Raw genomic sequence first — 13,666 nt, forward strand, 5'->3', positions numbered from 1 at the left:
TCTTATATAATTTTGCTGATTGATTTCTATTTAACTTTGATGTGCTTCTTTTACTTCTTACTACAAAATACTCTTTAATAATAATCTTTTAACCTTTAAAATAATCTTTAGAATAATCTTTTATCTCTATCTCCAAGATATCCTTTTCTTTCACTAAGCTGGTCTTCTTAGAAAACAATATCTTCTTCTTTGTCTTTTTTTTTTATCTTTTAATATTTCTTCAAACATAACACGAGGATGTTCTCCGATCCAAAATACTTTATTCATTTGCTCTTCAAACAAATGTTTTTTTTTTTGTATTTCAGCAGGATTTCATCTGTATCTTTGATCTTTTAATTTCATCCACTCCTTCAACAATTTCTCAATTTTAATCCTGTAAAAATATTTAACAGCATAATTATAAAATAAACATGGATTATAATAATTTTTAATTTTTAAAATATTATTTTAGCTTTTGTATAGTAAGCACTCCACTAAGTTTTCAAGGAAACATTAATTTGGACAGTATGCAGCAGTCAGACTGACCAACTGGACAATTAGGTATAAAAGAGAAACTTTTGTTAGGACAACCTACTAATAATTTCACTTTTTCTTCACACTTTGATTTTTGTAGAAAGAGATAATATTGAATTACTTCTTTAGCAGTTGCAAACTTTTTTTGCTGGAAGTTTTTTAATTAACTTTTTAACTAAAAATATTTCATCCAATCTAATACTTCTAACTTCTTTTTTTTTGGTAACATTTTATTATTTTTTTAAGTATATAATCTAAAATAAAATTTAATATAACATATATTTCAAGAAAACATATTATTTACTGAAAAATTTGAAACTTTAGTTTAAAAAATGTAAAAAAAATGTACAGTGTAAAAATATTTTTATTTGTTAAATATTTATGGATTTTAGAGTTTTTTGAAACTATTATAAGTTTTTAATTTGAAGAGACTCTTGAGATTTTCAAAAATAAAAAAAACAAACTCTTTAGTACTAAATCATGGTCTGGGCAGATAATAAACTAGTAGGGCTCTTTTCTTTCAGACATGACCTTTTTTTAAAACACCTTAAAATATACAGCCTTCAGAATTAGGGTCGGCATTTGACAATGATGACCTAACAGGTGACCTAAAAGTGTTTGAGCTCAGCAATTTTTTGTTGACCTTGTTTCTATGTTTTATGGTAATCCTTTTGTTTTAAATTTCATTTGCCGACCTGTACTAATTCTGAGGGTTGTGTATATATATATATATATCCACTTTGTATATATATATATATACTTTGTATTTATATATATACTTTGTATTGATACTTTATATTCATATATAATTTATATTCATATATATACTTTGTATATATATATATATATATATATATATATATATATATATATATATATATACACACACACACACACACACACACACACACACACACACACACACAAAGAAAGAGAGTGACTCATTTAATCTAAAAAGTATTAACTAAAATTTTTTTTTCCAAAAACTAAACCTTTACTTATAAAAAAATTTTAATTTTTTTCCAGCATTTCATCAAATTTTCAGCCATGATCAACAACAACAAAGTTTAAGGTTCAAACAAACAAGTATAACAATTTTCTGCACCAGTCTGGTCTTCAAATATAAAAGGAGATATTAACATTATAGAAAAAGTGCAAAGAAAATAAAATGCAACTACAAACAGCAACTAAAATATCTCCTTATCTAAAAAACTTTACGTATGAAGATAGCCTTCTAAACTTAATTTAACAACTCTGGAGAAAAGAAGACGAAGAGGAGATATGATACAAATGTTTAAAATATTTAAAGGAATATATTAAGTTGAGCTTATCAACCCACCGTTGTTTAAAAATAGAGTTGCACCATTGACTGAACAAATTGTTTTCTGATCAATTTCATAATTAAATAAATAAATTTAGAAATCACAGCTATACATCAATGATATCATAAAACAAAAATATATAGATAACAAAAATTAACATATATTTTGTTTACCAATCATTTTTAGTTGTCTACTTGATATTATATGTGGATGTTGTTGAATAGCTGAACTCTGTGATATTTCATTTGTTGATTCTTGTTTACCATCTATGGGATGAGTAACTAATGAATAAGGATATAGTGGAGGAAGGCCTGGACCAACCAGCTCATAATTACAAAGCAACTCTAACTCCTACAAACAAAACTATAAAATAACTAACATAGAAAAAATGTATAAAACTTTTCAATTAAGATTTTGTTTTAATTGTGCTTAACCAAAATAAATATTCTAATATTTTTGTCTTAATTAACCAAAATAAATATTCCAATATTTTTGTCTTAATTAACCAAAATAAATATTCTAAAGTGTAATAAAACCAATAAGTAAAACCAAAGTGTATTCAAAATTTAAAAAATAATACCTTATGTAACCACAGCTTGTAATCATTATTTCCGAAATGTTTTTTTAAAAACAAACCAGCTAAATACCTAAAGATACCCTGAATCAACCAAAGATCACACCTAAGAATAATTTTAATTTATGATTTGTTTTTTAAATCCAATCAAAAACAATGGATTGAAAATGTGAGTAAAAAGATTTGGAACGGATTATAAAACAAAAATTTTATTGGTGTAAAATAGAGTAAGAGGGATAATCGCAATCATATCAGTAGAATCAAGGGGATAATCACAGTAAAATATGATAGGAGTACAATAAAAATGAAACTTAATATTCAGAAGTATACTAAAAAAATTTATTTTCAAAACCAGTTCATACCAGAGCTTACCAAGAATGCATACCAACAAACATTCCAAAGAACTGCTCAGCTAAACCATTCACCAAAATCTTTCTTGAAATAAATGTCTGTTCTATAACACTTTCAGGATGTAAAAGATTTGTGCTAAAAATTTGTAATTTCTTATTTCATGTTACATGTTTGAAAAACTTAATAAATTAAAAAGCATTTTTTTTTTCAAATCCTAAATTTAAACAAGTCGTAAATCAAAGCCATTGTTTGAATTAAGTTACAAAAAGCAATTGCTTAATCATATACCTGAGAATATTCATTGATGTAAAGGTTTGTGATGACATAAATGCTTCATCAACAAATACAAGTTTGTAAGCAGAGAAAGGGTACTGTGCATTTAGTGTTTCTTCAAAAAACTCAATGGCCTATAATGAAAAATATTTATAAAATAATTTATAAAAAAATTTGAAAAAAAACCTCTAAATAAGACATTTAAATATTGATAACAGATTATTAAAAATTACTAAAATACTATTAGATTACAAATAAAAATATATCATCAATAGCAGCATGTGCAATTGTTTATGACTTGTTATTATCTTGTTTGGTATCTCCAGTTTCCTGCATTAAATGTAGATGAACTTTGGTTTCAATATTTTTTATTGTAATTTACTTTATATCAAATACACTAAAGTATTTTACTTTACACCAAACTTTTACTGACAAGATCAGGAAGTACCATCCCAATGCACAGCCATAAATGAAGAAGTTTCTTTAAATAATTCTTTCAATTTCTAGACAGTTTCTTCCCAATACAGTTTGTACTTTCTGTGGATTGAAGAACTGATGATTTTCAAATCATCTACACTGTGGCCTAGACTCTGAGCTGCAGCAGCTAAAAGTTGCCTTTTTGTTACTTAAACTTATTCTATCCAATAGCTGCTGTCACACTTGGTGTCACAAGATTTACTGTTGATCATAAACATTTCTTCAAAATAATTTTTTCAATAGACAAATTTTAACTTCCACTGCAACAAAACAACTGTCTCATTCGTGGCTTCTAAATATTGATAACCTTCGTTTTTTCTAACTGTGTTTAACTTTAACCTAATTAGCCCTAATTTTTTTTGAAGTAAGTGCAATACCAACTGGTCCTATACAACCAAAAAAGTCTTCTTTAAGACAACAGCTTTTTTAAATACAAAAAAGTCTTTATCTTTATGGACTTTGATTATGTTTAAGACATCCAGACATGCAATGCCAAACAAATTGGCAATTGCATGTCTGGATGCCTTAAAAAATTGATCATCAACAAACTCTCATTCTTTTGCTGAGTTTCAGTAAGATAGCCTTTTTCATCACTTTTTATGGAGTTTTTCGATTTTGCAATGACACAATGTTCTGGTTCTAAAGGGATACAGAATCAAGATATATGATGCAGAATAGGGTTCTGGTTCTATAAGGACGCAATCTTTATTTCAAAAAAGCTACTATTCAGACAACAGTTTTTTTTTTTCATAAATAGTTTTTTAAAGTCGATGATGAAAGAAAACACTTAACCGGTTTATTTGACAAAAGTTTGCTTCCTGTTTTCTCAACATCAAAACTAAAGTTTTAACTTCTAATTTTTATAGAACATTTAACCATATTTCTAACTTAATTCTAAAATATTAAAAATCTTAATGTTATAAAAAAAAAAAAATTATACTAAAAATGTTTGACAAATAGTATCTGCAGTCTGCACAAAAAACTGTAAATAAGATTTCCAAATACGATACTGAGCAATCACATCTGAATATATATATATATATATATATATACATACATACATACATACATACATACATACATACATACATACATACATACATACATACATACATACATACATACATATATAAATAAAAGCATATATACCAATTACAAATAAATAAATTTTATAACTCACATCGCCAAGAAACGAGGTTGTATGATTAACAAGAGGAGATAATCCAGGTAAAACAAAACACATAACATCAGAGAGTTCTTGGTCAACAACTACTTCAAAGGGTCTAAAAATCATTTCTACCAATTTTAAATTTTAACCTTTTTATATCAAACAGATAAAGAAGTAATAAATATAATAAAATAATATTTATATCAAATTTATTCATTTTATATATATATATATATATATATATATATATATATATATATATATATATATATATATATATATATATATGTGTGTATACATATATATATTTTTTTAATTTACTATATATATATATATCTGTGTGTGTGTCTATATATATATATATATATATATATATATATATATATATATATATATATATATATATATATATATATATATATATATATATATATATATATATATATATATATATATATATATATATATATATATATATATATATATATATATATATATATATATATATATATATATATATATATATATATATATATGGTAAATTTCATGGTTAATTAAATAAATAAAATGAATGATTAAAACTTTGGGAGTAATAAAGAAAATTCTGGTGATTTTTCTTCACTACTCATTTTACTTTATCACTCTACTTTTCTTTTCACAACATTTCTCTACTTTTCACAACTTTTGCAAGAGTGTGCTTAGAATGTTGCCATTGAAAATTAACTTTAGCAATGAAAAGAGGTAATGATTTTGATGTGTAACTGTTTCCTTAGAATGACAGAAAAACAGATTTAAGAGATGTTCAAAGATTGATTTAAAGAAAAAGTTCTTTGTAAATATTTCTGCTTATTTTTTGAGAGAGGTATTATAGTCTTAATTGCTAAATATATTCCAAAAGTCTCTAGAACCGAATTTCTGAGATAAAGAAGTATAAGATAAAAGTTTCAGAGAGTTTCAAAAAAAAAACAAGAGGAAAGTAAACAGATGCTAGGGTCAAAATAAAGATGTAAAACAAGAAATAAAGATAAGTTTCTTTTTATTATTCAGCCAATATCATTGTTGCTAGTGACTTTAATGCTCACCACACTGAATGGCTTGGCTCTAGTATCAGTGACCAGTGCAGGCATTAAGGCCCACAACTTTTACCTTTCTCAATCTCTAACACAAATAGCCAACTTCCTAACTTGCTTTCCTGACAATCCAAATCATTTACCTTCTCAACTCAACTTGTGTCTTGTTTCTGATCCTAGCCAGTGCTCAGTTTCTCAAATTCACCCTTAGGTGCTTCTGATCTTGATTTGATCTCTTTAAAACTATTATTTCATTCTTTTTCATCATTAGAATCTCATTCACTGATTTTCTTCCATGATAGCCTTTAAATTGAAATCTTTCGACTTCCTGCTGAATAATGTTTTTTTTACCTAACCTCTTGGATTCAGGCTGGCATGGAATCCTTTATTCCCTCTCGACAATTCCAAGTCAAGCCTCACCTATCTCTGTGGTTTTCCTCTCATTGTGCTGCTGCAATTTCCAACTGTAATCATTACTTTCATATCTATCAGCAAAACAATTCTCAAGAAAATAGATGTCTGTTTACTACTGCTAGAAACCATTGTAAAAAGATTTTGTCAAAGACCAAACCCTGCTATTCTCAGGTCACAAAATCTTTCATCTCTAAAATTAGGCTCTCTTGTATGGTTCAGATTTTGTTACCTTACCTAAAGACAAAGCTGAACTGTTTACTAAGAACTTCTCATCAATATCATCTCTTGATTCCACTAGTCGCGTTCTAACTAATCCAGCCAGCAAACAGGTTAATCCATTACCTGACGTTCTTATCACTCCAGCTTCAGTATCTAAAGTGATTTCTTGCTTAGACTCTTCTACAGCTTATGGTCCGGACAACATACCTGTTATAGTTTTGCATAAGTGTTCTCTGGGGCTGTTGTCTATACTTTCAAAACTATCTAACAATATTTGGTGTAAATTTGTTTATCAAAGTCTTGTTTTCCAGCCTGCTGGAAAACAAGATGCAGATACATTTATCAAAGTCTTGTTTTCCAGCCTGCTGGAAAACAAGATGCAGATACATTTATCAAAGTCTTGTTTTCCAGCCTGCTGGAAAACAAGACTTTGATAAGTGTATCTGCATCTGTTATCCCTATTTTCAAAAATTTTTGAGAGCAATCTGACTTGTCTAACTATCCTCCCATTAGTCTTCTTACTATCATAAGGTTTTTGAGTCTTTTATTAACAAACATTTAACCTCTTATCTTAAATTTAATAACTTACTTTCTGATCATAAATATGGATTTTGATCTTCTTGTTGTACTGCTGATTTTTCAACAGTAATAACCAATAGGTTTTATCATGCATTAGATAAATGTGGAGAAGCAAAGGCTATCGCTCTCGACATTTCTAAAGCCTTTTATAAAGTTTGGCATGCTGGTCTTCTCCAAATGCTCTCTTCTTACGGTATATCAAGTAACATCTTTAAGATTATTAAATCCTTCCTGACCAATCGTAGTATTTGTCCTTGATCTCCCTGAAATTCTCATATCTAAAGTGGCATTGTTTAATGATGATACTACCATTTATTCTTATCTTGATAAGAAGCTAACACTCACTTGCTCGGAGGAGGCATTTGAGCTTGAAAAGGATCTCACTTCTGCTACAGCAGAAGTGAGATCCTTTTGGGGCTTTCAGGATTAACTCATCCAATCTTTCTTGGAAACCATATAACAAACCCATAGTAAAATTAGTATCTGCTAAGGTTACATCTCTTTATCGTGCTTGCCATTTTCTTACTCAGGATTCTATTCTTTATCTCTATAAATCTCAAATCCGTTCTTGTATGGAATACTGCTGCCTACTCTTGCAGCCAACCTCCAACCATTATCACATCGTCACAATGTTGTTTCTCTTTCTCTTTTCTACAAATACTATAATGGACACTGCTCTAAAGAGCTAGCGCCTCATGTGCCATCTACTAAAATTCATTCTTACGTTACTTGTCATTCAATAAAGTCTCATCCTTTTACTGTTCCAAAAATTCTTATTTGTCTTTATTTTTTCCTCAAACATCAGTGTCTTTTGGAATTCGCTTCCTTCATCTTGTTTTCCTAATTCATATAATTTGTCATCTGTTAATTGTTATCTTGCTCTATAAATTTCATCTTTTCTCTTCCAGTAACTTCCAACTCTAATAGTGGTTGCTTGCAACTGTGTTGAAGGTGAAGACGTTTAAAAAAATACATACTATTAGAATTGTCTGAAAAACAAGTCACAAAGTTATCTGAGTAAAAGACTGAGAAAAATAAACATTTTAGGCTTTAGAGCCAGCAGGGTCAGTGGTACTAGAACCAAGGCATTCAGTGTGATGAGAATTAAAGTCACCGATAACAACAATATTGGCTGATGGATAAATAAAATAGACTTGGTTGAACACTAGTTCAATATAATCAAAAATAACATCCAACCAGTGCAGTCTTGAGAAAAAAGAGAACAGAAAAAAAAGAAGGTTAAGTAAAAAAAAAAGGGAAAGCACTTAAAAAAAAAACCCTCAAACAATTTAAACCTGATTTTACAACAAATAAGTGAATTGATGCATAGGCATATGCCTAGACCAAGCATGCAACTATTAAAGACTTAGCAAATCAAAGGATAATAGCCATTAAAACAAAGATCCCAAGACGAAATAGCTGAATTAATAATAGCCTAACGAAGAGCAAGTTTGTCTGGTCAATTTTGGATTGTAACATAGGTTAACATCTACATCAACCTATTGGTTGAAGAAGGGGTGTGAGGCTGGTCAACAAATTTTCTAGCTACAACAAAAATCTTTACCTTTACAAGACAATAATCTGCCCAGGATGAGGTGCCCAGGATGAGTATTATCATCAAGACATTATCTCCAGCCCTCACTCAATCATTAGTGCCAATGCCAAGGCAGAATGCAAAGCCAGAACTAACTTTTTCTTGCCTTTGTTAAAAAAAGTAAACGCTGCAAGGCAGTAGCATAGGAGAAAGGTTGTATGAGATCACATGTTGCCAGTAACAAGGTAATCATGATGAGCAAGGTAATCATGACCTTGAACTTTGCTAAACATATTATTAGAAAAAATAACTGCAACAAATTATTGGAACCAAATTCTGAAACATATTACTGGGACATTATTTAGATAAATAACTGGAACTTAAACATAAATATTTATTGGAACATAAATATATTATTTAAAGTCTTAAATATTATTTCAAAGTATTAGTTAACCAAAAAAAATATTTTTGATTATGCATTCGGATAATCCAAACGTGTGGAAACTATATGTAAATTTCATCTGTATATTTTTTTTTTGAACAAAGTTTTAAATTTTGCCATTTTCCAAATATCTGCCTGTATCTAAATGAAAGTTCAGATCAAGATGTGATTTAATAATTGTCAGACTTAGATCCATTTTTACCCTTAGTTATAGTTTAATACTCTAAGAATTTTAACTATTTATTGACTATTTATTAACTATTTATTGACAAAGGAGCAATTAAAAAATAAAGGTACAGATCTCTGGCAAAAGAAATATAAAATTGTGTAAATTTCATTCAAAAAATAATTTTTTTTAACCATTGGAAAATAACTTAAATTTAATAAAAATTATTTCATTTTGCAATCTCATAAACATTCATGTTAAATTATAAAAAAAGATCACTCAGAGAGAGAACCTACTGATATTAATATAAATGTGAAATTCTCATAATGTATGGCTTTAAAGCATTGAGATTACTTTTTAAATTAAATATCAGAGGTTAAAGAAACAGTAACCAAAGGATTTTTTTTTATCAAATATATACGTCGAGAAATTCACAAAAATTAAATTATAAAATTAAATAAGGTCCCTGGTCCTCAACTTGTCACAAGTATCTTCTGGATAATATTTAAATCAAGTTCTTGTACAGGGCAAAATTGCCCAAAGGGCTTTAATTGTACAATTTGGAGGATTTGCATCTTTCAAGACAAAACGTATGTTCATTGTTTGAAGTAAACTTATCATTCTTTTTGCAAGAGAGCTAGCTTGTTGACATTGTCTAAGAATTATATTGAGCTATTTTTTACTATATTTTGAGATGGCACATCTCTTTTTGCATTGCAAACTTGATTTCATTAAATTTTTGGTGATATAACCTTGTGAGACACCATAATTTTCGTTAAGATCTTTCAGGATGTTTTTTAGCATTTCTATATGCTGTTACTTGTCTCTTTGTTAAAATTGGCAGTCAATTACTTTCTTATTACTTTAAAGCCATACATTCTAAGTTTGTTTTATTTATAAAACCTTGTTTTATATCATAAAATGGCTCCAAAAAGAAATTTAAACATTTAAAATAACTTTAAAAAATAATTTTGCAGTGTTAACAAAAAAAGAATGAGGTTTGATTGTAATTAATGTCTAGTAAATACATCAAATTCTCTGAAAAAATTTCATCTCCTAACATACATACTAAATTCAAGTGTTTTGTTACATTAAAAAGGTAAACACATAAATTGAAGATCAAATACAAAGATAATTATTCTTTGCAGAGAAACCTTGAGTTTGATGAAAGCAGTATAAAAACATACCCGATTGCCAAACCAATATTTGATGCTGATGTTGGAGTACTAAGAATGAAATGATGAGTAGCTTGCTTTTCATCAGATGTGTATACCTTTAAAATAAAGTATGTAAATTTAAGTATATATATATATATATATATATATATATATATATATATATATATATATATATATATATATATATATATATATATATATATATATATATATATATATATATATATATATATATATATATTTATATATATATATTTATATATTTATATATATATATATATATTTATATATATATATATATATATTTATATATATATATATATATTTATATATATATATATATATTTATATATATATATATATATATATTTATATACATATATAAATGCAGCATTAGATGCACACGTATGACATCATAAAAAAAAACAGAAAGCTGCAAGGACTTCAGTACATACATCGACTATCAAACAGCCTGACCCGCTAAGGAGTGTTGCTACATTGACAGTTTAGCATAGAGCAACAATCTTTTCTTTCATTATTCTTCATTTTTTTCTTCTTTTACTGAAAAATTAAAGCGCACTTTTTTACATTAACAGCACGAAAATGATATTAGGAAATTGCATCCTTATATATGGGTTGAGTATATATATATATATATATATATATATATATATATATATATATATATATATATATATATATATATATATATATATATATATATATATATATATATATATATATATATATATATATATATATATATATATATATATATATATATATATATATATATATATATATATATATATATATATATATATATATACTTAAATTTACATACTTTATTTTAAAGGTATATATATATATATATATATATATATATATATATATATATAATATATATATATATATATATATATACATATATATATATTTATTATTATCATGATTACTATTTTTTTATTCGTTTTTTTTTAACTTTTTTATTTTTAAATAAACTCAAAGAAGCTCAAATGAACTGACTAATTTAATTGATTTTTCCTGGAATAAAGACAGAACAAAATGAAGCTTAAGCAAAACAAATCAAAAACTGAAAAAACTCGGATAATAAAGAAACAACTCAAAACAATAGAGCAGAACCACATAACAGAGTGAAATAAAAACATATGCAAACTAAGCACAAAGTGCTGAGAGAAAACAAAACAATTTGTCACTATGTAAAATTTAGTGTTGCTATCAAAAATTAAAATCTTACCAGTTATTAAAATCTTTTTAATTTTTTCATTATGTTTTTTATCAAAACATAGAAAATATTAACTCACTGAGCAAATTTAGTTAAAAAATTTTTGAAATCGATAACTAAATGGGTTAGACAGAAAGCTAAAGAATATCTTTGAACAACCATTATCCAAAATATCACTCCTAAGGTCAAAATAAACTACAGAAGATTGTACAAACTAAGTTCTTTTTTAACCTAAAAAATTTTTAAAAACTCAAACATTTTCAATGTAACTCATTAGCAAAAAGATTTTGAAATTTAAATTATACTTTTTCATATTTTATCTTATCATTTAAAAATACAAAATTTTTCAAGAAAAATGAAAATCTACACTTTTCTCAAGGTTTACAGACCTAAAAAAATTGGATATAAAACTGGATATAAAAAAATTTTTAGATCTAAAACCTTTCTGATTCACTTCTAATAAGGCTGCAAGCAACCACTATTAAATATAGAGTTACTAGAAAAAAGAATAGTTATAGAGCAATGAAATGGTTGACAGAAGACTTGAAAAGTTAAAGGTCGTATGAGTCAGGAAAACATGAAGATTGGAGAAAGTTCCAAAGAGTTGAAGTGCGGGGAAAAAAACTAGATGAATAAAAGTTTTTAGAGCATGCAAGGACAGATACAGTAAATGAATGAGACTTTGATTCAAATGAGAATGAGTTTTAGTTAACAGAACTAGATATGATAGGTCCTTTGAGCAGCATCCATGCAACTTCATGAAGAAGAGAAAGAGGCTCAAGCATAGCAGATAGAGCAGGTCCAACTGTGTTTATAATGCGTTTTTGTACTTTGTCTAGAAGAGAAAGAGCATCGTTAGAAGAACCAGCCTAAATATAATAACAGTATTCCATACAGGGACCAATAAATGATTTTTTGAGGTAGAGAATGGAATCAGGAGTAAAAAAATAGCAAGCACGATAAAGAGAAGAAAACTTAGCGGATGCTAATTTAGCAATCAACTGAATTTATGGTTTCCATGAAAGGTCAGTAGTAACTGATAATCCAAGAAGATGTAAAGAAGAGGACTCAGTAAGCGGGTTACCATTCATTAATATAGGAATGTCGATAGTATTGCAATAGTTGTTTGCAGTAAATAACTGAATTTTATTGGAGTTAAAATTCACAAGCAACTGCGAGTCCCAATCTGTTACAGTAAGATCAGATTCAAGATTGACTGCCAATTCTGAGTGATTGGAAAGAGAAGACTTGGTGTCAAGACAGGACTATAAAGTTGAGTCATCAGCAAAAAGAGCTGCTTTAGATGTAAGGTTGTCAGGAAAATCATTAATGTAAATAAGAAACAAAACAGGCCCAAGGATAGAACCTTGAGGTACCCCAGAAGTTACGGGAAATGAAGAAGTGTTGGTCTTTGAGGACGACTTTAAAAAAGCAGTTAGAAAGAAACAATTTGATAATCTCAAAAACTTTTCCATATACACTATATGAAACAAGCTTATAGAGAAGACCAGCATGCCAAACTTTGTCGAAAGCTTTAGATATGTCGAGAGCAATAGCTCCAGCCTCTCTGCCTCCATCTAATGCACAATTAGAGGTGTGACATGTTTTTTTGGTTCTTATTTTTTTTAGGTTTTTTGGTCGTTTCTTTGGGGAAAAAACGCGGTGGTCTGTTTTTTTTTGGGAAATATTCAAAAATTCATTGTTTAAGCTACTAAATTTAACTTTAATGGCAATATCTTAGTTCATATTTTAATTTCTGATTTAAATAGAACAATTAATACTTAAATTTACTGAAATTATTTTTATTTTGGTATGCTTAAAGGTTAATACGGTTGAAGCAGTCCTGTATAAAAACTTCTTAGATAATTCTATCTTCCTCAATTTTATCTTTATTGGTTTTAGTGTTATATATTGACACAATGAACATTGTTTATTTATATTTATTATATTTAATTAGATTTAAAAATTGATGAATAAGACTTAGCTGAATGACGAGTCAAGCAAGAATGAGTTTTTGTTGATGGAACTAGAGATCTTTTGAGCAGCGACCATGATAGAATTTGTAGAAAAGAGAAAGAGATGCAACTTTATGACAATGGGAAAGAGGCTCAAGGGACAAATAAGAGATTTGTAGAGGTAG

The 13,666-nt window shown here is 27.4% G+C and overlaps 1 protein-coding gene across 2 annotated transcripts in view; it reads right to left on the reverse strand.

Moving 5' to 3' along the window:
* The window catches only part of LOC100214661 (transcription initiation factor TFIID subunit 2), a 50,448-nt gene that overhangs the window by 25,227 nt on the left and 11,555 nt on the right, over window positions 1-13,666 (reverse strand). For both annotated transcript variants that reach the window (XM_065791218.1, XM_065791219.1), the window contains exons 7-12: window positions 10,290-10,375; window positions 4,691-4,793; window positions 3,049-3,167; window positions 2,782-2,895; window positions 2,416-2,515; window positions 2,009-2,186 (exon numbers count right to left, since the gene is read on the reverse strand). In XM_065791218.1, the coding sequence (XP_065647290.1) occupies window positions 2,009-2,186; window positions 2,416-2,515; window positions 2,782-2,895; window positions 3,049-3,167; window positions 4,691-4,793; window positions 10,290-10,375 (700 nt within the window). The remainder of the gene's footprint in view (window positions 1-2,008; window positions 2,187-2,415; window positions 2,516-2,781; window positions 2,896-3,048; window positions 3,168-4,690; window positions 4,794-10,289; window positions 10,376-13,666) is intronic.

This window comes from Hydra vulgaris, chromosome 02, assembly GCF_038396675.1.
Source record: "Hydra vulgaris chromosome 02, alternate assembly HydraT2T_AEP".
NCBI classification, from domain to species: Eukaryota; Metazoa; Cnidaria; class Hydrozoa; order Anthoathecata; family Hydridae; genus Hydra; species Hydra vulgaris.